This window comes from Motacilla alba, chromosome 24 (genome assembly GCF_015832195.1).
Source record: "Motacilla alba alba isolate MOTALB_02 chromosome 24, Motacilla_alba_V1.0_pri, whole genome shotgun sequence".
Taxonomy (NCBI): Eukaryota; Metazoa; Chordata; class Aves; order Passeriformes; family Motacillidae; genus Motacilla; species Motacilla alba.
In genome coordinates, this window is record NC_052039.1 from 3,912,259 (window position 1) to 3,938,437 (window position 26,179).

A 26,179-nucleotide genomic window follows, 5' to 3' on the forward strand; every position below is an offset into this window, starting at 1 on the left:
GCACTCGAGGTGTGCCCTCAGCAGTGCCCAGGGCAGGGGCAGAATGCCCTCCCTGCTCCTGCTGCCACTCCATTCCTGACCCAGGCCAGGAGCCATCGGCCTCCTCGGCCACCAGGGCACTCTGCTGGCTCGTGTCCAGCCTGCTGTGGACCAGTACCTGCAGGTCCCTTTCTGCCTTTATTGTGAGGAACAGCTGCTCTGGCTCTTTCTTCCAAGCCTTTCCCTTCAGGCCCATTTGAACCCCCAAAGCAGAACTGAGGGGAGGGGAATCAGGACAGCTGGAAGCATTCCAGGTGCTTGGATGGATCCAGGTGCTGCCACAGCAGTCGTGGCTGCAACACAAAAATGACCCAGGGGGAGCCACCCATGTCACTCCAGCACTTGCACATCACATTGTGCACCCAGCATGTAAGTTCTGTACTTAAATACTATTGCAGTAGTCTAAAAATCACCAAGAGCACCAGAGAAAGATAAAATCAAAAAAAAAGACAAAATCAAAAGTGTCTATAATCACCTAAAGTATCTATCTGTGGGGAAGTAGCAGGGCTGCTATGGGGAGACAGGAATTCCCTTTCCTAAGGAGGAGAAGTGACACAAATAGGGCAAAAAAATTCCAACACAGTGGAATTGCACAGTGGAATCATAGCACATGGCTATGAATGCTTGAAGTGTAGCAAAGGAGCAACTGGGACTACAAAAAAGGGACACAAGGGGACAAAAACACCTCAGAAAAGTGGGTGCAGGATGTTGTCAGCCTCTAAAAATAGACCAGAGATCATTCAGGCAGGACATCTGGATCCACGCCTTCCAAAACACAAAGCTGACAGCGTGTCCCGGACCCAAATTCTCCTCTGATGCACAGGGATCATTCTAAGATGCTGCTTCCCATCCAGAGGGAAGCGTGGCCATCAAAGGAGGGGAAGCGACCCCCTCAGCCCAAAACTGCTGACCATTTATTCACAGAGCATCCTCTGTGGCCTTAACTCTGCTCTTCAGCTGCAGGGGAAATGCACACAGCCCTTCAGCTTCACCTGTTTTGCACAAAAGCGAGAGCCCAGAGCTCTGGTGTGACAGGAAAGCCTCTGACACCCACAAAAACCAAGCAGAGCCCCGGCAGGTGTGGCTGTACCTCTCCTGCAGCCTCAGGCCCTGCCACGCCGTCAGCGTCTGCGTGGTGTACTCCAGCATCCAGAGCTTGTAGAACAGCATCATGTTGAGGATGACCAGCAGCACCAGACTGCGAAGAAAGCAAGAAAACAGCCACTTCAGGAGCACCTCACAGCTCTCTGCCTGCCAGGGGCACCTGGGACAACAGCCAGCCCTTCAGGAAGGTGTCTGAGGCCCAGTCCATGCTGTGAGCGGGGATTCAATCTGAGTGAGCGGCCAAAACTTCACCTCGTGGAAGAAATGTGTGAGCCGGGAGGACAGACAGACAGACAGGACAGGCTGGGTGAGTGGATGTGCTGAATGCAGAGAAAGGGAGGGAAATGGGAGAGTAAAGAGGTAAAAAAAGAGAGAGACAGTACCTGAAACAGATCCTAATGGGAGCAGGGGAGAGAAAAGACGGAGCAGCTGCAGGTTAGAAACAGACTGACACAAACTGGGCTGGGAGGGGAGGCTCAGACAGTGCAGGGGGAAAGGAGCAGAGGGAAGAGAGGCAGGAAGGACAGACAGGGATCCGTGAGCCTGCACTGCTGGTGAAGTTCCCTCAGCACAGCTGAGCTCCTGGGGACAGCAGGTGGCCGTGCAGGCACTGACACACACACACAGTGTGCTCACATCCAGCCTCCTCCATTCCCAGTGCAGGCACTGACACACACACACACAGAATGCTCACATCCTCCCTTCCCCATCGCCAGAGCAGGCACTGAGACACACACACACAGAGTGTGCTCACATCCAGCCTTCCCCATTCCCAGTGAGGCACTGACACACACACACACAGAATGCTCACATCCTCCCTTCCCCATTCCCAGTGCAGGCACTCACACACACACACACAGAGTGTGCTCACATCCAGCCTTCCCCATTCCCAGTGAGGCACTGACACACACACACACAGAATGCTCACATCCTCCCTTCCCCATTCCCAGTGCAGGCACTCACACACACACACACTGTTCATATCCTCCCTTCCCCATTGCCAGTGAGGCACTGACACACACACACACACACACACACAGTGCTCACATTCAGCCTTCTCCATTCACAGTGCAGGCACTGTCTGACACACACACACACACAGTGTTCACATGCTCCCTTCCCCATTCCCAGTGCAGGCACTGACACACACTCTGTTCACATCCTCCTTTCTCCATTCCCAGTGAGGCACTGACACACACACACACACTGTTCACATCCTCCCTTCCCCATTCCCAGTGCAGGCACTGTCTGACACACACACACACTGTTCATATCCTCCCTTCCCCATTGCCAGTGGGGCACTGACACACACACTCACACAGTGTTCACATCCCCCTTCCCAGAGCAGGCACTGAAACACACACACACACACACTGTTCACATCCTCCCTTCCCCATTCCCAGAGCAGGCACTGACACACACACACACACACACACACAGTGCTCACATCCTCCCTTCCCCATTGCCAGTGAGGCACTGACACACACACACACACTGTTCACATCCTCCCTTCCCCATTGCCAGAGCAGGCACTGACACACACACACACACACACAGTGCTCACATCCTCCCTTCCCCATTGCCAGTGAGGCACTGACACACACACACACACTGTTCACATCCTCCCTTCCCCATTCCCAGTGAGGCACTGTCTGACACACACACAGTGTTCACTCCCTTCCCCATTCCCAGTGAGGCACTGTCTCACACACACACAGTGTTCACATCCTCCCTTCCCCATTCCCAGTGAGGCACTGTCTCACACACACACTCTGTTCCCATCCTCCCTTCCCCACTCCCACCCCAGCACTGGGAACACACCCCAGCCATGCTCTGCCCAGCTCCTCTCACCCCTACCACGCAGGGGGGCATTTCTGCTCCTCCCCAGGAAGAGATTCCAAACTGCCAGGCTGGTGCCTGGCTCTGAACAGTGCAGTTATTTTGCTGGAAGAATGGCTCACTATGACCAGTTCAGTCAGGCGGACGGCAACTGGCCAGAGGAATATTCTGGAAACACCACAGAGGGCTCTGTGACCCAAGAGAAGCTGTCAGGAGATGTTGGCACAAAGCCTGGGTACCTCTGTGCTATGTTCTCATCGTGACAGCACCTTACACCACCTCATTTATCACTGGCTGGGTGCTGCTGCAAGCCTCTGCATCTGTGCCTCCTCTGGGACCAGGGAACACAGAAAGGAGCTCAACGTGAGCTGCCATTCCAGCCCTGAAATCCCAGCTTCTCCCCAGTCCCCTGAACGGCAGGTGGAGCTTGAGGAAAAGCTGAGCCCAAGTCAGAAAAGCCTGGATCACTGCTTTAGACTGTTCTGCTCCACAGCACCTGCCCAGCGAGCACTGCAGCACTGAATGAAGCCTGCTGTCAGCCCAAAGGCAGAGGAACAATAAAAACAGTGAGTTTGGGTATTAAACTGAGCCACAGGGATGTGAGGGGCCCATTCCCAGCTCACTTGGAGGGCACATCCCAGACCAAGACCACCAATCCTGAAAGGTGTGGCAGGAAAGACCCAAACCAAACAGTTCCTGCTGCTGAGCTGATGAAATCCCTCCAACCCCTCGTGCTTCAGCTGCTTCTTTACTTATTGTGCAGAAATTATCTCTCAGGGGTCCAGCTGCTTTCTGGCTGTACCTCTCATCAAAATCACTGCCCAGCACCAGACATAAAAAGCTTTTGCCAGACCAGATGTGACAGATTCCTCAGACACTGAGCCCTGTTGGGGTAGCACAGTGACTCCCAGAGAGCTCTGCACAGTCACTGTCCCTCACAGCAGCTGGCGTGTCAGCAATTAAATTGCTTATTTAAATTACCCACAGAGTTTCTGTCTGTCATTAAAAATCTGTAAACTGTGTCCCTGAGGTAAAAAAATTAAAAAATTAAATTAAATGCTTATAGTTGTTGGATTTCTTCTCTTGTAGGTATTGACTCCTCTCTTCTTGCACAGCTGCCTCTGTCCTGATTGTCACTGTCCCAGACAGGTCCCAGACCTGCCTTCAGGACTCCCAGGACAGCAAAGCCCATGTTTGGCTAAAACAAGGGCAAAAGCCAGGGGAAAGAGAGAAGGGAGAACAGAATTCCGGGAGCACAGAACTCCAGGAGCACAGAACTCCAGGAGCACAGACAAACCAAAGGTGTTTAATGCTGGCTGGGAAGGAAAGCAGAAAAAAATCATCACTTACACAAAGCTGATGACAAGGAGCAGCTTGGAGACACTCTGCAGGTGGAAGCCACTGGGGCTCTCCTCGGGGATGTGCCGTGTTTGAGTGGAACCTGAGGAGACGAGATGCATGTGGGATGGGAAACAGGGCAGGGATAACCCCTGATCCTCTACCCACCCTCCACCTCACCCAAACAACCCCAACACTGCCCTCTGTGACCAAACCCCTGGCTCAGTTTCTGTGCCTGTGATGAGTCCCAAGATGTCAGGAAGTCCTTTTTTCTCCCAGCCCCACGACCCAAGAAGAAGCTGAGACTCTTCGGTTCTGCTTCTCAAGGTTGTTTATTTTCTCTTATCTCTGACATTCTTTCTCTGGCCTGCTGAGATCTGTCCAGCAGGTCAGGCTGGGGCACAGGGACCGCCCCTGGGGTGGAGTTAGTTTGTTACACTGAGAACCACGTGTACTTCATTTACAATCATTTTCCAACACCTGTCACCTCTGTTAGACAGTCTGTCTCTACTCTAAACCAATCCAAAAGTGTCACCATCCCAGCAGAAGATGGAGGACAAGAAGAAGGAGAAGGAGGACAGGACATGCCCAGATTCCTCCATCTTGCGTCTTGAACCCCCTTCTAAAACCCCAAAATTCTGCTTTTCCACCCTGTGACAAATGAACTGTCACTCCACTCAAACTCTTGTGGCTTGTGAATCCTCACACAAAGCTGGTCATTTATTCCACGGGCTAAAATCAAAGGCACAGGTGTCTTTGACTCCGTGCCAAGGTCTCTGAGCCCCTTGCCAGGGTCTCGAGGCATCCAGGGCAGCCAGAGGAATCTCCTGGGTCCCGACATCCCTGCTTGTCCCCATCCCCAAGGCCCTGGGCTGTGCAGCTGCTCACCTGCCACGTGCTTGATTCGATGGGCAACCTCCTCATCCGTGGGGGTGGTCACGGGGCTGAGCACCTCCTCCAGGTGTGGCACCCTCAGGTGGGCGTGGGCGCGTTTCCGCCGCCGCACCGTGGATTGCTTGCTCACCTTCTCTTTGGGGGATTGTCTGTGCACCTCAGCCAGGTACGTGCTCTCTGTTTTGGTCAGCTCGCTCTCTGCAGCACCAAGGGGGAGCATTGTGTAGAGAGAGAGAAAGGTTTAACCCTCTGCTGTGATGCCTTAGGATTTCAGCTTTTCTATTTCCCATCTGTTTTTAACCCAGCAGTGCTTTAATGTAGAACTCCAAACTCCACACACAGTGGGAGCTGCTGCTCCCCCGTTTGGGGCAGACACAACAATTCCTCTCCAGCCTGGCAATCAAGGACCCCTCACTGCCTCAGGCCTGAGAGATGGGAACAAAAGGGAGTTGGGGGAGCAAACTTGGGGTCAATGACTTCATGAGCTGAAGCTGGAATTGGCAGATTGACCCCAAAATGCAAATGGACCAAACTTATAAAAGTATAAAAACCCATGACCAGTTGTCCATTTTTGGGTGTAGCCCATGGGGGGCTACATCTGCCCTAAATGTGCCTGAAGGCCCTTCAATAAAGAGATCTGCTTTTTATTTTCTTAGTTTTGTCTGGCCTCTGTTTTTAGGCAACCCCAAAAAAGGCATCAGCTGGCCCAAAGAAGCTGGCAGGGTCTGAGAGATTTGTGCTCCACATTCCTCGCACCTTTTACCAAAATTTGACCCCAAACTGCCTGACAGGGAGCAGGATTTGCTGCCCTGATTAATTCCAGCAGGTAATTATAATTTAATAATAATTATATTCTTATTAAAGGGGCTGTGGTAACTCCTTTTATAAGCCACCCCAAGGCTGGCTCATGCTGCCCGCTCCCAGGGAGACACCAGTGCCACTGTCACTGCCACTCTTACCCAAGTGACGGAAATAATCTTCCAGGCCGCTCCAAAAATTCTTCTCAATGAAGGATTTCACCAGCCCCCAAGGCTGCTTCCTGTAGCGCAATTCCGTGGAAACCCTGCGAGGAGGAAAAGGTCAGTCACTCCCCTGGTGTTGCTGTCAATTCACAATCTCTGTCAGTGTAAATGCAGGAAATAATCATGTACGTTGTTGTTTCTGGAATGCTCTCAGCCCTCCACGTTTCCAGAGGAGAAGCACTGCTGGAAAAATCCTTCCAGAGGCAGGAAGAGCCTCTCCCAAGAGCACTCCAGGGCCATTAGGCAGACGTTTGGATTATCATTACTGAAGTCACACAGAGTCACAGGGACGTAGCTTTGCCCAGTTCCCAGTTCCTCTGTTTAGTCCCAGGAAGTTCATCCTGTGCTGATCACAGTCTGCAGTGCTAACAGGCTCTGCAAACCCCTGCATCCAAGAGAGAGGCAAGAAAAACCTGCAAATCCTCTCCCTGATGCAGCTGTAACTCTTCGACATTGATGTCAACCCAGCAGGTGAAAATTCTGCCCCTCATTTGGTGACAGGAATGTCCCAGCAGCAGGACAAAGAAGAAGATGTGACAGAATCCTCACAGACACTGTTGGGGTAGCCCAGTGACTCCCAAACCAAACAGTTCCTGCTGCTGAGCTGATGAAATCCCTCCAACCCCTCGTGCTTCAGCTGCTTCTTTACTTATTGTGCAGAAATTATCTCTCAGGGGTCCAGCTGCTTTCTGGCTGTACCTCTCATCAAAATCACTGCCCAGCACCAGACATAAAAAGCTTTTGCCAGACCAGATGTGACAGATTCCTCAGACACTGAGCCCTGTTGGGGTAGCCCAGTGACTCCCAGAGAGCTCTGCACAGTCATTGTCCCTCACAGTAGCTGGTGTGTCAGCAATTAAATTGCTTATTTAAATTACCCACAGAGTTTCTGTCTGTCATTAAAAATCTGTAAACTGTGTCCCTGAGGAAAATAAAAAATAAAACACTTGTTGGATTTCTTCTCTTGTAGGTATTGACTCCTCTCTTCTTGCAGGTCCCAGACCTGCCTTCAGGACTCCCAGGACAGCAAAGCCCATGTTTGGCTAAAACAAGGGCAAAAGCCAGGGGAAAGGAGAGAAGGGAGCACAGAACTCTGGGAGCACAGAACTCCAGGAGCACAGAACTCCAGGAGCACAGACAAACCAAAGGTGTTTAATGCTGGCTGGGAAGGAAAGCATTAAAAAATATAAAATTAAAAAATAAATAAATAAACTAATAAATAACTCCCTCAACCCCTCCTAACACACCCAAAACTCCCTCCCAGAGGTGCCTTTTGCTCATCATTCCCCCCCCAGGAGAGGTACCTGAGTCGGCTCTTGTTCCTGGCAACGCGCGTCAGCGTGTAGCGGTTAATGGTGTAGAAATAATCGTGGTAGGGGACGTCGTGAGTTAGCACCTCTGCATCGATGACATAGCACTCACTCTCCTGGCTGGCCTTGTACATTGTCTGCAGGAAAAACAGCGTGCAAGTGCTGAATTTGCTGGGTCCCCAGCAGGAAGGAGGAACTGAGAATCTGACTCCGCGTTGTTAGAAGGCTAATTTATTGTTTTATGCTACTATATTATATTAAAGAATGCTGTACTAAACTATAGCAAAGAGTAGAGAAAGGATACAGACAGAAGGCTTAACAAGAATGAAAATGAAAACTCATGATTCCTTCCAGAGTCCTGACATCAGTCCAAGCTGATGGTGCTTGGTCTTTAAGTTAAAACAATTCACATGAAACCAACCAAACAAACACCTGTTGGTAAACAATGTCCAGACCACATTCCAAAGCAGCAAAACACAGGAGAAGCAATCAGATCATTTTTGTTTATGTTTTTCTCTGAGGCTTCTCAGCTCCCCAGGAGAAGAAATCCTGGGCAAGGGGATTTTTCCAGAAAATATGACAGTGGCATGCAAGGCAGCTCTGGCTGTGGTCAGCACGCAGCTCTGAGAGCTTGGCACCTCCAGCAGCACTCTGCAAACAGGACACACCCCCAGGGCCCAGCCCTGCCTCTGCAGCTCTGCTGTGAGCAGCTCACCCCAAAGGGAAGGCAGAGGAAAACCAGGGTTTCACCCAGATGCTTCTTGTGGGATGTTTTAAAAAGAGCATTCAGGCCCTTCCTCCAGGGTTCTGTAACAGAGGTGTCACACACAGTGCCGTGTGGGGACAGGCTTGCTGGGACCTCTCTGAGTGGGACCTTTCCAAGTAGAACCTCTCCAAGTGGAACCTCTCTGCTGGTGTCTGCCTTGTCAGGGACCCACCTGAGGTTTCAGCATAAGTTCCAGCTAATAAACTTTCTGGCATAAATTATTCTGTGATTCTAAACACCATAAAAACACATCACTTCCTTCTTTTAACTGCTTCTGATGTGCTTTTTTCCTCTGCTCCCGAGGACAGACACACAGACACAGTTAAGCACAGATCCCTGGACTAAGCATGGCTTTTCCTGCAGACTATTCCCACTCAGCTCTGCAGTGAGGACACACAGGGGGTGCTTTGGTGGTTGAGCCAAACTCAGAAATAAATAAGCCATGGTTTGTTTATCTGAGTTCCCTTCGCTCACCCCTTTGCCCTCCCTTTTTCCTTTCTGCTCCCTGCACCTCTCCTCACACCCTCTCAAGTCCCACCTCTCTGCTGGCATCCTCCTCTCTGAAATGTGGTGCTCAGACCCCTTTTCCTGGCTCCCTCTTAGCAATCCCTAAAGCTCACTCTCAGTATTTACCCTTGAACACATCTCTGGACACGGAAAGAGGCTTTTCCTCCCTGGCCAGCCTGGTTCCTCCCAGTTCATCACTGATTTTTTCCCTTTTTTACATTTTTAAACAGATCATTAATAAAAAATCCACAACACCCTGTGGAGCTGTGAGAAGGACTGGCCAGGCAGTATCTGACTTCCTCGAGTAACATCTGCTGGGCTGAGCACAGCTCAAAAACCACCAGTTTGGGTGAGAAAAACACTGCCTTGTTCACAAACCCAGCTGCTTTTGCTGGGACATTTGGGGTGCTTTCAGTAGCTATTAACAATTCATGGCTGCAGCAAGTTAAATCAAAGAAATGGGAACAGAAAAATGGACAGGGATGATGAAAACATGCTCAGGACAAGAAATTAACTCCCAGAGAAGTTTGTCCCAAGCATCCCAGCCCTGCTCCACTGTCACTCACCTGAGTCTCAGTGACTGTGGCAGTTTTGGGGGCCAGAGGGTTGGTGAGGGTGATGGTGTACAGGATCACTCTGGTCTGATTGCCATTTTCCTCCTTCTTCCAGGGGTGAAAGATAATATCTGAGAGGATAAAACGACATTCCAGTCAAGTGACTGGGGAGGGATCTCTCATCAGCCCCCTGGGGAAAGGCACAGCCATATAACCAAGCTGGGGATGGGATCTCCTTCCCCTCGGGGAGCCTGGCTGCTCTAGAGCTCAACTGAGTGTGAAAAAAACAGCTCCTGTGCTAAATGTGAATATTTCTCCTCTTTCAAGTGCAGGGAAAGGGGAGAAGCTGGGGATTTATCTCCTTCAGCAAACCTACAGTTACAGGAAAAGAAGGAGTTTGACACACCAAGGGATTCTCTCTGCAGCTCTGTCCATGTCAGGTGTGGTTTTCCCTCACACTGTTAGTGTGAGGCCTTAGGTGATGATAAAAAATAAGAAAAACAGCTTTTTCCATAAAAAAAGCTGTTCCAGCTGTGGAAAATGTAACCAGAGGGGCACACAGGTCCTGCCTGCTCTTGGTTACCACCAGCAAGGGACAGCGTGGCCAATCTGCTCAGAATGTCACCGGAGCAGACAAAAGTGTAGCTCCAAGGCAGAGCCCTGCCCCTGCAGCCCCCTGGCAGCTGCAGCAGCTCACCAGAGAAGCGGCGCTGCTCCATGAAGTCCCTCTGGAACTGGGAGTCAGTGAAGAGCAGGTCGTAGAGCTTGTCCACGCTGAAGTTGAACACCTCGTTCACGTACTGGCGCCCGTTCAGGTCCTCGTAAAAGGCTTGGACTTCCCCTGTGGGCAAAGAGAGCCTCAGGGTCCAGCCACGACCCGCCAGGGTGATGGAAATTGTGCTTCCACAGCACCAGGAGCTCAGTATTTCAGAAGGAACTAAAGGAGGGACTTCAACTGCTGCCTCAGGTTTTAGTTTTTATATTTTTCACGTTCTGTGCTGCTTTAGTGTGTGGGGCTGGGTTCACATCAGGAGATGCTGAGCTCTCTGCTCAGAGCAGGGAGACAAAACAATTCCTGCTCCAGCTGGGCACCAAGGACAAATGATCCAAAGCTCAGCCCAGGAGCACAAACAGCGTGGGCTGCAGAGAGACAAACAAGCAGGATGGGAGTGCCTGGGCTAAAGCTGGAACGGGACAATGAACTGCAAGGTGCAAATGGAGCAGAGCTGAGCCAAGGGAGAGACCCTGGGAGCGCTCGTGCATTTTGGGACCATTTGGGTTCATCTTGGGTGCAGCCCTGGCTGGGCTCTTGGGCTGCCCAAGGTGCATCCATGGAGGCCTTTGAACAAATCCCTGCTTTATTCTCTAGCTCTGCCCAGCCTCTGCTCCAGGCCAGCCTGCACAAGCCAACACAACTCTTTTCCTGCACTGATCCCAGAGCAAGAAGTTGGGACATCAGAAGGGATAATTAATTACACAGGGAAGGGATAATTATTTATTCTAGGCACAGCTTAAAATTTTTAGGCTCATCCTAAAATTTTCAGGCACATCCTAAAATTAAACACATTCACTTGCTGCAGCCCACAATGGGAATTCTTTGCATCTTCAGGGTCCAGGAAGGATTTCAGTAGTCACCACTCCATTCCCTCACAGGGAGGGATGGGATAAGGCTGGAAGGAGCCCTGATGGAGTGGCCTTTCCCCACCCACCTTCATCGTGGGTGTCTGAGGAGTCACTGAGCTCTGTGGGAATGTCCTCATTGTCATTGAAGTCCAGGGAGGGGGAGTTCACAGGGCCAATGATGTCGATCTTCTCTCCCATGATGTTGGCAATGCCAAGGTCCTTCTCCACAGGACTCTCTGCCACTGCCTCCTCCTCCTCTGGGAGCACTCCATCGAACTGCAGCAAGGACAGGGCACAACAAGGGCAAGATCAGCACCTAGAAATGGGCTTTATTTCAAAAAACCTCACAGCTGTGAGCCAATCTCTGAATATTTGGCCTTGACACATCTGGAAATTAGATAGAGAGAAGAGGACAATTGCTATACAGTTTTTGTAAAACCTCCTCTCTAAAAATCAGTGCTCAAGCTTTGGACACCACCAGGATTTTTGTTCAGACAAGCACAATATTGTCCAGTACTGGTTTTGCTCCTGAACAAGCTAAAAGAACCTGACGTAATATCTAAACAAGGTCTCTGCTCTGCCACAATACCAGGAGGGCACACACTGTTTTCCAGGGAATAACTGAAGGGAGGGAAGAAATTATAACCCTTTCACATCCAAAACTCTTCATCCAGAAGTACAGAAATCAAAATTCTCTTGCTGCTGAGAGTCCCAGTGACAAAATCACTGACCAAGGACTGAAATCAGCAGCAGTGGAAGAGGAGCTGGAGGCGAACAAACCTCACACGACCCACAGGGTGCTGGATTTCAGGGAAAACAAATTCCTGCTGCCAGGGGAGGGAGAGAACTCACCGAGGCCGGGGCTTCACTGCTGCCCGTGGAGGTCAGGGTGCTGGCAGTGACAGATTTCTTTGGCAGCTGAGGGCTGGCTTCTGGCTTGGCCTCCATGCTGCTCTTGGAGGAGCTGTCGTTGACTTCATTCTCCTCCACGGGGATTTCTTCGCAGTAGCTGGGACGCCACAGAGAACACAGGTTTTTATGGTTACCCCTCTCATAACAGCTACAGCTGCACACACAGAGCAAGTGAGAATGTTTCTATGAAGTTTCCAGGCTGTCCAGAAGCAGGAATGGCTCAGTGCAGGAGAGAGCAAGCCCCAGTTTTTCGGGTGTTATGCAGGGACTGACAAGCATCACAAGCATCAGCATTTTCTGGCCATGCAACACTGCCTGGCCTTGTGACCAGGGTGCTTTGGCATTTCTAGAATTGCTCAGCTGGCTCAGCAGGCATTTCAGTCCCTCCCAGTGATGCCTTAAGTTTTAGCTTTTCTATTTTTCAGATTCTGTGCTGCTTTAGTGTGTGGGGCTGGGTTCACATCAGGGGATGCTGAGCTCTCTGCACAGAGCAGGGAGACAAAACAATTCCTGCTCCAGCTGGGCACCAAGGACAAATGATCCAAAGCTCAGCCCAGGAGCACAAACAGCGTGGGCTGGAGAGAGAAAAACAAGCAGGATGGGAGTGCCTGGGCTAAAGCTGGAACGGGACAATGAACTGCAAGGTGCAAATGGAGCAGAGCTGAGCCAAGGGAGAGACCCCGGGAGCGCTCGTGCATTTTGGGACCATTTGGGTTCATCTTGGGTGCAGCCCTGGCTGGGCTCCTGTGCTGCCCAAGGTGCATCCATGGAGGCCTTTGAACAAATCCCTGCTTTATTCTCTAGCTCTGCTCTAGGCCAGCCTTCCCAAGGCATCACCAGCTTCCACGAGGAACCCTCCACTTTTCAGGCATCACCCACTGCAGAGGCAGCGCTCGGCCAGGTCCCAGCCGTGTCAGGACAGGCAGCATTCGGGGCATGCAGCACCCCCTGCTCCCCCGGGGCCCCCTCTGCTCCCTGCCCGGAGCTGGGCGCTCCCCACTCACCCCATGGTGTTGAAGTCATCGTCAGGAGGCACGTAGTCTTCGTCGTCGCTGGTCAGCCCCAGCTCGTTGCCGTAGCACTGGTGGACAAAGTGCCAGAGCTCCTTTGGGCACAGGGGCTGCAACAGGGGCACACAATGTCACCGAGGGCGGCCGAGGGTGCCAGAGCACACTGAAAACAGGGAATTACCATTGCAGGGGGACACCCCTCGCCCTGAAATAAGGGACAGATTCTGGTCCTGCAGGTGAGAGCCTTGCTGTGGGCTCAGCTCTGTCAAACTCCACTTTATGGAGCTTCGTATTATTTAATTTTTATTACTTATTTTAGATATGTTTTATTTATTTTTATATATGTGTGTGAATATGTGTGCATGTGGATGCATATGTAAATTTATTTATTATTTATTATATTTATATAATATATAACATATATTTATAATATATATTATATATATTATATAATATATATTTATATAATGTTATATATTATAATATATAATATGCAATGTATATTTTTATATATTATAAATCTATTGTATATGTATATGTATATTTTATATGTATATGTATATTTTATATGTATATATATATTTATATGTATATATATTTATATGTATATGTATATTTTATATGTATATATATCTATATGTATATACATATTTTATATGTATATATATTTATATGTATATGTATATTTTATATGTATATATATTTATATGTATATATATTTATATGTATATATATTTATATGTATATGTATATTTTATATGTATATATATTTATATGTATATATATTTATATGTATATGTATATTTTATATGTATATATATTTATATGTATATATATTTATATGTATATGTATATTTTATATGTATATATATTTTATATGTATATGTATATTTTATATGTATATATATTTTATATGTATATGTATATTTTATATGTATATGTATATTTTATATGTATATGTATAGATCTATGTAATACTTAAAATATTGTAAATGTAGCCATTATATTTATACAATTATAAATATGAGAGTATTTTATATATATATTTAATTCTTAAGCAAAATATATATTTATATATGTATATGTATAGATATGTGCAATATTTAAAATATTCTAAATGTAGCCATTCTATTTATATAATTACAAATATGCAATTTATGTATTTTATAGATGTACTGATATTTATTTCTTTATTAAAAATGTATTTATACATGCATATGTACAGATATATGTAATATTTAAAATATTCCAAATGTAGCCATTATATCTCTATAACATAAATAGAACGGCTACATTTGGAGTATTTTAAATATTACATATATCTATACATATAAAAATATATTTTTAATAAAGAAATAAATATATAGGCACGGGTTGGAAGAGGGACTTTTCCATCTTTGGGGGTCACCCCAATCCGGGGCACAAGACCCCACACGTCCCCACTGTGGAACAGCTACTCACATCAAATCCAGCATTTACAGGAGCAGATTTCTTTTAAAATCCAACCCACTGAGCCCTCACCCAGGGCACCCTGCACCCACAGCTGCCCTCACTTGGATTTGGGATGCCTTGAACATTTATTTTCATTTTCTGTCTTGTCCTGAGCACTCATTTTCTGTCCTCCATGAACCCCCACATCCCCGGAGCACAGGTTTATTGAGAGCTCTGCCTGCACACTGAGTTATTCCTGCTGCTTTTGGAACTGCTTTCTTGAGGGCTGCCTCACTCTGGAATTACAGACTTCCAAAAAAAAAACCAAAATTTTTTCTCCCGAGACCCTGATTCCTCAGCAGAGGCAGAGCGGCACCTACTGTGTGTGATTTGCCCCAGAAAATCAGTGATTTACCTGGTGATTTCCACCAGAAAATGGGTGATTTACTCCAGAAAACAGGTGATTTACCCCAGAAAATGGGTGATTTACTCCAGAAAATCAGTGATTTACCCTGGAAAATGGGTGATTTACTCCAGAAAACATGTGATTTAATCCCAGAAAATGGGTGATTTACTCCAGGTGATTTAATCCCAGAAAATGGGTGATTTACTCCAGGTGATTTAATCCCAGAAAAAATGGGTGATTTACTCCAGAAAACAGGTGATTTACCCCATAAATGAGTGATCAACCCCAGAAAACAGGTGATTTACCCCATAAATGAGTGATCAACCCCAGAAAACAGGTGATCAACCCCGGAAAACAGGTGATTTACCCCAGCAAAAAAATTCCCTGCAGAAAGAGGGAATTGCCTCGGCAGCTGTGAGCCTGCTCTGCCTTAACACTTGTGTTTGCTGTCCCTAGGTGTCATTCCAGCCACGAGTGATGCTCCTGCCCACATCCATCCCCACCCTTCCATCCCCCCAGCTCTGAGGTTTCTGTACCTTGTCAAGCAGAGCATTCTGCCAGAGTCTGAACATCATCATGTACGTCCTGTCCCGAGCCCCAAAGGAGGTAAAAAAGTGCTGCACGGGGAGAGAGGGAGAGAAAAATCAGCTCAGAAAAAGCCAAAAAGCAGGAGAAGAACACAACAAGGATGTTTGGGGTCACTTTCCAGCTGGAGTGAGCCATCCATGCAGCACGGAGAGGCTCTCACCAGGGAGGGAGCACTGAAACAGCTCTGTGAGAGATGTGCTGCTCTAAATCCTGGATATTTCACCTGGCCCCACACCCGAGCTCCAGCCAGAGCCCAGCTCAGCACAATCCCTGCTCCCAGCCCTTTTCCCAGCTTGGAAAAACCCCCCACCCACCCTAAGAGCCCTGCCAGCCCCAGGGGTGGCCTCAGGCCACGTGTGGGATGTACCTTTTCAGTGTCAGTGCAAACTTGGATGGCATTGGGGATGAGCCGTGCTGTCTTCTCCTTGGTCATGGAGCAGATGTCCTTCAAGCGAACTGTCAGCTGCACCAGGCAGGGAAAAACACCAGGAAAGGGAGAAATTGATGAGGAAGGCTGAGAAGAGCCCTTCCAAAGGCAATGTGAGCACAGCCCTAGGGCTGGCAGCGTTGGGGGAGCCTCACCAGCATCTCCCAGGCAGGGAAAAACACCAGGAAAGGGAGAAGTTCATGAGAAAGGCAGCAGGAACAGCCCTTCCAAAGCCAGCATGGGCACAGCCCCAGGGTGTAGCACTGGGGGAGCCTCACCAGTGTCTCCCAGGCAGGGAAAAACACCAGGAAAAGGACAAATTGATGAGAAAGGCAGAGAAGAGCCCTTCCAAAGCCAAAGCGAGCAGAACCCCAGGGTTGGCAGCACTGGGGGAGCCCCACCAGTGTCTCCCAGGCAGGGAAAAGCACCAGGAAAGGGAGAATTTGGTGATAAAGGCAGCAGAGGAGCCCTTCCAAAGCCAATGTGGGCACAGCCCCAGGGCTGGTAGCACTGGAGGAGGCTCACCAGTGTCTCACAGGCAGGGAAAAACACCAGGAAAGGGAGAAATTCATGAGAAAGGCAGAGAAGAGCCCTTCAAAGGCCCATCTAAACACAGCCCCAAGGCTGGCAGCAGGGGCAGAACCTCACCAGTGTCTCATAGGCAGGGAAAAACACCAGGAAAGGGAGAATTTGGTGAGAAAGGCAGCAGAGGAGCCCTTTCAAAGCCAATGTGGGCACAGCCCCAGGGCTGGTAGCACTGGAGGAGGCTCACCAGTGTCTCACAGGCAAGGAAAAACACCAGGAAAGGGAGAAGTTCATGAGAAAGGCTGAGAAGAGCCCTTCCAAAGCCAATGTGGGCACAGCCCCGGGCTTGGCAGCAGAGCAGAGCCTCACCAGCGTCTCCCAGGCAGGGAAAAACACCAGGAAAGGGAGAAATTCATGAGAAAGGCAGCAGGAACAGCCCTTCCAAAGCCAAAGCGAGCAGAACCCCAGGGCTGGCAGCAGGGGCAGAGCCTCACCAGCGTCTCCCAGCGGAAGATGTTGCTGTAGAAGCAGATCCAGTTCTCGGAGAGGTAGAGGCGGCCCTGCAGGAGAATGTCTCTCTGGAGAGCACATGAGTAATCTGCGGGAGGACAGCACGGGGTCAGCGAGGAGCAGAAAACCACAGGATGCCACTGATGCCTTAGGATTTTTGCGTTTTTCAAATCCTGAGCTGCACCAGTGCACGACTCTGAAGTCCATATAAAGCGTAGTTAACTCTTCACGTTCTGGTCAGAAAAATCAATTCCCCTGGGCCTGAAACTCAAGGACACCTGACAGCCTCAGGCACCAAAAAGTATAAACAAAAGTGAACTAGGAAGGGAAAAACTGGGGTAACTTCATTACCTGAAGCTGTAATGGGACAATTAACCCTCGATATGCAAATAGAGCAAACTTAAATTGTCCGAAAAACTTGTGAAAATTTTGGGTGCAGCCCCTTGGGGGGGCTTTGACTGCCCTTAATGCACCTGAAAGCCCTTCATTAAATTTATCAACGTCATGGATATATTTAATATGTTTATGGATATAAACATATATTAACATATATAAATATATACGTTATATATGTAAACATGGATATACAGTTATATAGATAATATATAAATATATATAAATTATATATTTTATCTATAAACATGGATATATTTAATATGTTTATGGATATAAACATATATAATATATATGTTATATATATAAACATGGATATATATTTTATATATAATATAAATATATATCAATATATCAATAATATATAAATATATATTAATAAATAAACATGGATATTTTAATATGTTTATGGATATAAACATATATAATATATATGTTATATATATAAACATGGGAATATATTATATATATATAAAATATATATAAATTATATATATTTATCTATAAACATGGATATTTTAATATGTTTATGGCTATAAACATATATATTTATATCTTATATATGTAAACATGGATATATATTTTATATATTATATATAGCTTAATATTTTATATATAAACATGGATATATTTAATATGTTTATGGATATAAATATATACAAATATATATCTTATATATGTAAACATGGATATATATTTTATATATTTTATATCTATAGATTATATATTTTATATATAAACATGGATATATATTTTATTTATATTTTATATATAAACATGGCTATATTTAATCCATATAAACATGAATATTTTTAATATGTTTATCATATGCTTGAAACTTTTTCTGGCCTCTGTTTCTAGGCAAGCCCAAAAACAGGCATCAGGAGAGCCTAAAGGTGAGGACGAGCAGCCCCTCAGCCCCGCACGGCACGGGCAGGGCCAGCAGGAGCTGAGCCCCAGCTGCTGCCTGGCCACGGGGCTGATTCCCCCAAGGGCCCGTCACAGGCAATCTCTGTCCCTGCCTGCTCGGCTGCTCGCTCTGCAGCATCCCAGGTGTCATTTCCACGTTTCATCTGTCTCTTCCTTTCCATCTCCTGGGGTCATTGTGCATTTCCCCCCCAGTTTATGCAGCGTGGGGCACAGGAGGGGACCAGCAGCTCTGTGAGGCACAGGAGCAGATGCATCTCACCAGCTGGGAGGTGAGGTTTGGGAAGGGCAGTCATGTGCAAGCAGGGATGATGGTGTCAGGAAAATCCATCCACAAACACCAGGGGTTGATGTCCAAAAAGGAGACAGAGGAGTCCTGTCACTTTATTCCAATCAAGGGAGAGGCCATGGGGCATTCCCTGGGGTCTCTCCAATTTTTGGAGCACTCAGCCTCCTTTTTATCCCAATCTCCCAGCCACATTTCCCTCTCTCTTCCCCATTTCTGAGGTACTTGAGAGGTTCAGACTTCCCAGAACGCCTGATACCAAAGATTTCCCTCTAATGTATAACCCTCCCTTTTAATTTTTAATTCTTATGGAATTTAGGGGTTTTCCCCATTGTTTCTTTGATCTTCCAATATCTAATTTCATTTATCAGCAAACCTACAGTTTGTTTGTAAAGGCAAATCTCTTTTCCCATTCATCAATCAGTGGGATCCTTCCCATTGTTGCTTTTCTCTCCCAGTGCTGGTTTTATCTACCAGCAGCCCCACAGCTTGTTTGGAAAGACAAATCCACCAAATTCTCTCATTGGGAAAAAGGGAGGAAAAAAAAAATCACATCACCCCCCATCAAATGAGGAAAACCCGTCAGAAAGTGCAAATCCCACTGGAAATGGGGCTCTGCCTGTGCTCCAGGTTTGCTGTCAGTGGCAATGTCTGGAGGTGGAAGGAATGAGGGATTTCTCGTCACAAACTAACTGGTGGGTAAAACCAGCCCTGAGAGACAAAAGAAACAAAGGGAAGGATCCCACTGAGTGATGAACGGAAGGAGTGAGGGATTTTTCTTTACAAACAAACCGTGGGTCTGCTGATGAATGAAATTGGATACTGAGAGATGAGAGAAACAATGGGAAGAACCATAAATTCCATGGGAATTCCACTGATTGACACAAGGAAAAGAAAAAAAAGGGGGGTTGCACATTATACACATTAGAAGGGGGCTTGTAGTAAGGAAGTCTGAACCTTTCAAGTACATCAGAAATGGGGAAAGAGAGGAAAACATGGCTGGGAAATTGGGATAAAAAGGAGGCTGCATCCTCCAAAAATCTGAGACACTCCAGGGGAATGCCCCATGGCCTCTCCCTTGATTGGAATAAAGTTCCAGGACTTCTCTGTCTCCTTTTTGGACACAAACCCCTGGTGTTTGTGGATGAATTTAAGCATGGAAACCTGGCTGGGCGTGTGCTGCTCTCCTCCCCAGAGCCCCCCTGGGGCTGCCCTTACCTACGATGAGGCGCTCTGTGTCCGGGAGCTGCTTGAAGAGTTTCCTGAAATCCTCGTTGCGCTGCTTGTACGTGGGGCTCAGCACCTGCGGAGAAGAAGGGGCTGTGAGGAGAGGGGCAGCCAGGGCAGCTGGGACACGGAGTGGGGACAACAGGGACACCTCAGGGACAGGAGGAGAAAGGGGGGCAGAGGCACTGAGGAGCTCCCATCACAGCCCAGAGATGGGAGGGTTTGGGGTTTATGCACAGAGGGAGAGGAAGAGGAGAACGTGGCTTGGGGGAGCAGTCCAGGCTGGAGAGGCTGCAGCCCTGCCTGCACAGGAGCCCTCTCTGCCTGCACAGGAGCTCTCTCTCACTGCACGGGAGCTCTCTCTGCCTGCACGGGAGCTCTCTCTGCCTGCACGGGAGCTCTCTCTGCCCGCACGGGAGCCCTCTCTGCCCGCACGGGAGCTCTCTCTCACTGCACGGGAGCTCTCTCTCCGCTGCACGGGAGCTCTCTCTCCGCTGCACGGGAGCTCTCTCTCCCTGCACGGGAGCTCTCTCTCGCTGCACGGGAGCTCTCTCTCTGCTGCACGGGAGCTCTCTCTCTGCTGCACGGGAGCTCTCTCTCGCTGCACGGGAGCCCTCTCTCACTGCACGGGAGCTCTCTCTGCTGCACGGGAGCTCTCTCACTGCACGGGAGCTCTCTCTCACTGCACGGGAGCTCTCTCTCACTGCACGGGAGCCCTCTCTCACTGCACGGGAGCCCTCTCTGCCTGCACGGGAGCTCTCTCACTGCACGGGAGCCCTCTCTGCCTGCACGGGAGCTCTCTCTGCTGCACGGGAGCTCTCTCTGCCCGCACGGGAGCTCTCTCTGCCCGCACGGGAGCTCTCTCACTGCACGGGAGCTCTCTCTCACTGCACGGGAGCTCTCTCTGCCTGCACGGGAGCTCTCTCTGCCTGCACGGGAGCTCTCTCTGCTGCACGGGAGCTCTCTCTGCTGCACGGGAGCTCTCTCTCACTGCACGGGAGCGCTCTCTCACTGCACGGGAGCTCTCTCTGCCCGCACGGGAGCTCTCTCTCCCTGCACGGGAGCTCTCTCTGCCTGCACGGGAGCTCTCTCACTGCACGGGAGCTCTCTCTCACTGCACGGGAGCTCTCTCCCCCTGCACGGGAGCTCTCTCCCCCTGCACGGGAGCTCTCTCTCCGCTGCACGGGAGCTCTCTCTGCTGCACGGGAGCTCTCTCTCACTGCACGGGAGCTCTCTCTGCTGCACGGGAGCTCTCTCTCTGCTGCACGGGAGCTCTCTCTGCTGCACGGTAGCTCTCTCTCTGCTGCACGGGAGCTCTCTCTCTGCTGCACGGGAGCTCTCTCTCGCTGCACGGGAGCTCTCTCTCGCTGCACGGGAGCTCTCTCTGCTGCACGGGAGCTCTCTCTGCTGCACGGGAGCTCTCTCTGCTGCACGGGAGCTCTCTCTCTGCTGCACGGGAGCTCTCTCTGCTGCACGGGAGCTCTCCCTGCCCGCACGCTGTCCAAGGTAGGAGGGGTGCTCTGCTCGCAGCAGTCACTGTCAGTGGCCAGCACTGGGGCAGCCACCCCAGGAGATGGGGGAGTCCCCCCAGAAAATGGAGGATCCAGCACAGAAGAGGCGTGATTTACCACCAAAACCAGGGGATTCAGTGCAGAAAAGGGGTGATTTACCCCCAAAAATGAGTGATTCAGCACAGAAAATGGGTGATACAGCACAGAAAATGGGGGATTTACACAAGAAAACAGATTATTCACCCCAGAAAATGGGTAATTCAGCACAGAAAATGGGGGGTTACCCCCAAAAATGGGGGATTTACCCCAGAAAAGTTGATTTACTCCAGAAAATAGCTGATTCAGCAGGGAAAGTGGGGATTCAGCACAGAAAATGGGGGATTTACCCCAGAAAACAGGTGATTCAGCCCAGAAAACGGGGGATTCACCCTACAAAATGGGGGTTTGCTGCAGAAAATGGGTTATTTGGCCCTACCAGAGGAGCTTGAGCAACCACTGGCACCGAGAGCTCAGGATTCCCCATGCCCACCCCTCTCCCCACCAAGCAAACACAGCCATGTGCTGGGATATTGAGAACGCTTCAGAGGGGCTCCAAAAGGGCTCTCCCAGTCCTGACCCGAGTCCTGCCCTTGCTCTGCGTCCTGGCCTCAGGGAAGGGCTCAGGGAACACGGGGCTGGAGGGACGTCAGGCTCCTCTCAGGGTTGATGGTGTGACAGCCCACATCCCCTCCACCCTGTGCCAGCTGCTCCCCACAGCCTCAACACCTCCTGCAGCTCCGGAGCAGAGGCACGTGCAAATCCACATCTCCAGAGACTCTGCGATGTTCTTTTCACCACAAATGCAGAGAAGGAGCCACCTGGGGTACAACAATTTCCCTCTTTATCCAACAATCCTGAGGCACTGATCTCCTAGGGCAGAAAAGTGGGAGCGTTCCAGCAAGGGCCCCGAAATTCTGAGATTAGAGAAGGCAGTTTCTGCTCAAGAATGGTGCTGGAGCCACGGGGGTGGGAGGAATACAGAGCTGATTTAGAAATAGCCTCACAGCACTGCCAAAAGCTGTTGGATCACAGCAGATTTGATGTTGGTTGTCAAATCACAGACAACCCCTCGCCCCCAAAAGCATTCCCTGATCCTCACAGCAGCTCAGTGGACTAGAAACAGAATATTCCACCACTTGCTCCAGCCCCGTGGGCCCAGAGAAAGGGATCTCACTCTGAGGAAAACCTGCCAAGCTGCTGATGACAGAAATATGAATTGTACTTACCAAACTCCCAGCCTGAACATCTGGAAAAGATCTTGGTCTGAGATGGGCTCCAGCAAGAGCCCAAGCCCAAGATTTCCAGGAACAAGCAGACAGGATGGGGATGGAGTGGGGAAAAGGGATTATAACCCCTGCAGGGCTGAGCTTTGGGCTCAGAGCAGCCCAGCTCAGCAGGAGCTCAAACCTGTCCCACAGAGGCTGTGCTCAGCCCCAGCAGCTCTGCTCAGCTTAGAGACACTCACAGCTGGCATCTCATCAGGTCCAGGGCTGCCATTTCCTGGAGAGAAGTCCACGAGTCCCTCCGGGTCCCACCACGGCAGCTCTTGGTTCAGGAGAAGATCCCAGAGGGAGCCACACTCCAGCAGGGAATCCATCTCCTCCCTCAGCCCCGCTCAGCTCCCCAGCTCCACTCCAACTCTGCGCTTCCTGCTCCCACTGCTCCTTGGGTACGTCCAAAGCCCAGAGAGGTGCGGCCTGGCAGCAGTTTAGGGGACTTTAGGTGCCTTCCCCTGCTCTCCTGCCCACATCCAGCTGGTCCGAGGCGGCCCCTGAGGATCTCGGCGAGGATTTCCCCTCCACAGGACTTTTCCCAAAGAGGCTCATCGGGGTGATGGTGCTGCCGGGCACCCTCCGTGCCCTCCTGCTGCAGCCTCAGCAGCTTCTCGCCGTGGGCATCCCCCGCAGGAGCCCTGGCAGGTGGGAGCAGGGCAGCACGAGCCCCAAATGTCCGGGAGGTGCCAGACCCGACCCCAAATCCGGCCCTGCTGCGACTCACGCGGCTCTCGGGACCTGACAGGAGGCAAACAGCTCCAGCTCGGCTTTCCCCTCTTTGGAAGCAGAAAAAGCAGCAATTCTGCCTCCTCGGTGCCTCAGGCTCTCCCCTGCAGTCCCTCTGCTCTCACAGGCAGCCTCAGTCCGTGCTTCCCGTGGAAGGGGCGGGCAGAGAAGATCCCAAAATGACTCCACATGCCTGGAGTTACTGGAGCTGGGGAACTCTGGCGGCCAATGCCCTGCAGTAACCCAGCCCTGCCTCCCAGCAGATGTTTCCTGTCATGGAAAGTTGCTGGACAGAGTGTGCTGGGGAGGTTGAGGGGAGCCTGGGACGTGGGCTCCTGTCCCACTCCCTGCACACGGGCCCCTGTCCCGCTCCCTGCAGTCCTCAGCGCTGACCTAAACACAGGTGGGCTCCTATTGATCTGCCCACCCTGGCTGGGACAGCAAACATTGCTGATACTCTAATATTCCAGAAAAAGAAATAAACTCTGTATTCCTGAAAAAGATAATTGGCTGGTGAGGGGCTGGGAGCACAAACCCTGAGAGGAAGCACTGAGGGAGCTGGGGGTGCTCAGCCTGGAGAAAAGGAGACTCAGGGCTGCCCTCAGCACTCTCCCAGCTCCTGAAAGGTGCCTGTGCTCAGCTGGGGCTGGGCTCTGTCTCCAGGCAGCACTGACAGAAGCAGAGCACACAGCCTCGAGCTGCACCAAGGGAAATACAGGCTGGAGATCAGGAAAAGGCTTTTTCCAGAAAGGTGATAAAGTTCTGGAATGTTCTGCCCAGGGAGGTGGTGCAGTCACCATCCCTGGGTGTGTTTAACACAGCCTGGATGTGGCACTGGGTGCCAGGGTTTAGCTGAGCTGTTGAGGCTGGGCTGGACTCGATGATCTTGAAGGTCTCTCCCAGCCTGGTCATTCTGTGATTCTGTGAATTCTGTGTCTTTTCACTGCTCAGGTCAGTTAAAGGAAGAAGAAAAATATTCATGCATGTGATAGATAAAAGTAAAGGATGTGGCTGGGAGGAACCAGCCATGGGAGGCCCACAGAGGCAGAATCTGAGGGGCTGCACCACTCCTGGGTGCATCTCTGAGCCCACTGTTCTCCCCAAAAAATGAGACTTTCTAGGATTCATTCATTCATCAAGGTCACTTTGGAAATGAAGGGGTCGTCCAGGGAATGAACTCCCTGCAGGTCCAGGAGACTGCCCGGGCTGCTGGCACTGCCTGTGCCCCCTGCCCTGAGCCCCAGCCTCTCCAGCTCCCTGCTCAGGTACGGGCAGTGCCCAGGTAAATGCCCACAGCAGGGCACCAGCTCTGCTCAGCTGTGAGCTAACACTGAAACAAACCCCTCATTCTTCTAGAACTGGGCACACAGATCTCAAAAAGCACCAAGCAGCCAAGCCAGCCCCTGCAGAGGCTCTGCTCTGCTCCAGGCTCAGCTCAGACAAGCTCTGTCTGCTCAGCTGCACCCCAAAACCACTGGGGCACAGAGGTGTCTCCGTCCAGCACTGCAGCAGGGCACCCATCTGCACCCCAAGCTGAGGCAATAATTAAATAAAAGCACTCTGTAGCCTGTGAAGGACAAAGGATTGGCATTACAGCCACCTGCACTGCTTTACTGAATGGCCCCTTGGCTGGAAACTCCAAAAGGGACTGAATAAAATCAAAACCAACCCACCCCCAGGCACCTGCCTGTGCAGAGATGTGCCAGCAGTGATGGGAAGAGCTGACCTGGAGCTGGAGGCAGCAAACATTAACAGCACTGCAAACACTGAGATGGGACAGGGTGGCACTGCCCAGGGGAGGGAACTGCTCCCCGGGGAAATGGGGACACCAGGGTCACCCCCCATGGTGACATCTCCCTGTGGTGACATCTCCCCATTCCAGACAAAAAAATCCTCCATGGGAAACTTCCAGCAAACACTGCTGGGGAAAGGGACAGGGCAGAGAACACAAAACCTGAGGAATGTTGAGTCTTGGAGAGCACAGAAAACAGGGAGCAGACATGGCACAAGGCACAAAACCAGGGAGCAGAGATGGCACAAGGAACAAAAACAGGGAGCAGAGATGGCACAAGGCACAAAACCAGGGAGCAGAGATGGCACAAGGCACAAAACCAGGGAGCAGAGATGGCACAAGGCACAAAACCAGGGAGCAGACATGGCACAAGGCACAGAAACAGGGAGCAGAGATGGCACAAGGCACAGAAACAGGGAGCAGAGATGGCACAAGGCACAGAAACAGGGAGCAGACATGGCACAAAGCACAAAAACAGGGAGCAGAGATGGTACAAGGCACAGAGGAGAGGGAGCAGAGATGGCACAAGGCACAGAAAACAGGGAGCAGAGATGGCACAAGGCACAGAGGAGAGGGGGAAGGAAAACCTCATCCAATCTGCGTGACTGATGGACTTCTGTGATTTACATTGCTTCTGGAAAACTACTGGAATAAACAGAACACTATCTGGGAGAGTTCAGACCCCACTGACAGCAGGGCTGGTGTGAAAAACCAGCAAAGAAAGTGGCCACCTGTCCAACAGCACCTCCAGCAACCCATTCTGGTTGCTCATATTTTCCATGTTTTTCCTTTTTCTCCTTTTAAAAGTGAATGAAAAGCAAAGGAAGATGCCTCAAAGTAATCACCAGGATCTGGGCTGGGAAACGGATCTGAATTCATCATCACAGGAGCTTGCACTAAAAGTTTACTGCTGATTTAGTGCCTCTACAGCCCAGCAACTGGTAATCCACACGCTGAAAGCCATGGAAAACCTGACAGGATGAAAAGCACCTGAAAGGCAGGGAGTTAACACTGCTCCAGAAATAATCTGGAGTTAGTGGTGGAATGGTTACTGGGAGTTAACCATTATGGAATGGTTACTGGGAGTTAACCATTATGGAATGGTTACTGGGAGTTCAAAGATGATTGTGCTGATTTACAGAGAAAAGGGCTCTCCAACCCTGCTCACTCATCAGGCCTGGATTTCTGCATTAAACTCC

At 50.0% G+C, this 26,179-nt stretch overlaps 1 protein-coding gene across 19 annotated transcripts in view; it reads right to left on the minus strand.

Annotated features, from left to right (window-relative positions):
- Positions 1–26,179, minus strand: part of GRAMD1B (GRAM domain containing 1B) — a 152,893-nt gene that overhangs the window by 7,865 nt on the left and 118,849 nt on the right. For 17 of the 19 annotated variants that reach the window (XM_038161296.1, XM_038161284.1, XM_038161287.1 and 14 more), the window contains 15 exons: positions 19,630–19,714; positions 16,790–16,893; positions 15,711–15,806; positions 15,292–15,372; positions 12,913–13,028; positions 11,849–12,005; positions 11,083–11,272; positions 10,071–10,214; positions 9,386–9,504; positions 7,541–7,683; positions 6,174–6,277; positions 5,209–5,412; positions 4,333–4,423; positions 1,527–1,538; positions 1,130–1,237 (listed from right to left, as the gene is read on the minus strand). In XM_038161296.1, the coding sequence (XP_038017224.1) occupies positions 1,130–1,237; positions 1,527–1,538; positions 4,333–4,423; positions 5,209–5,412; positions 6,174–6,277; positions 7,541–7,683; positions 9,386–9,504; positions 10,071–10,214; positions 11,083–11,272; positions 11,849–12,005; positions 12,913–13,028; positions 15,292–15,372; positions 15,711–15,806; positions 16,790–16,893; positions 19,630–19,714 (1,754 nt within the window). The remainder of the gene's footprint in view (positions 1–1,129; positions 1,238–1,526; positions 1,539–4,332; positions 4,424–5,208; positions 5,413–6,173; positions 6,278–7,540; positions 7,684–9,385; positions 9,505–10,070; positions 10,215–11,082; positions 11,273–11,848; positions 12,006–12,912; positions 13,029–15,291; positions 15,373–15,710; positions 15,807–16,789; positions 16,894–19,629; positions 19,715–26,179) is intronic. The other 2 variants (XM_038161285.1, XM_038161290.1) reach the window with 1 other exon arrangement.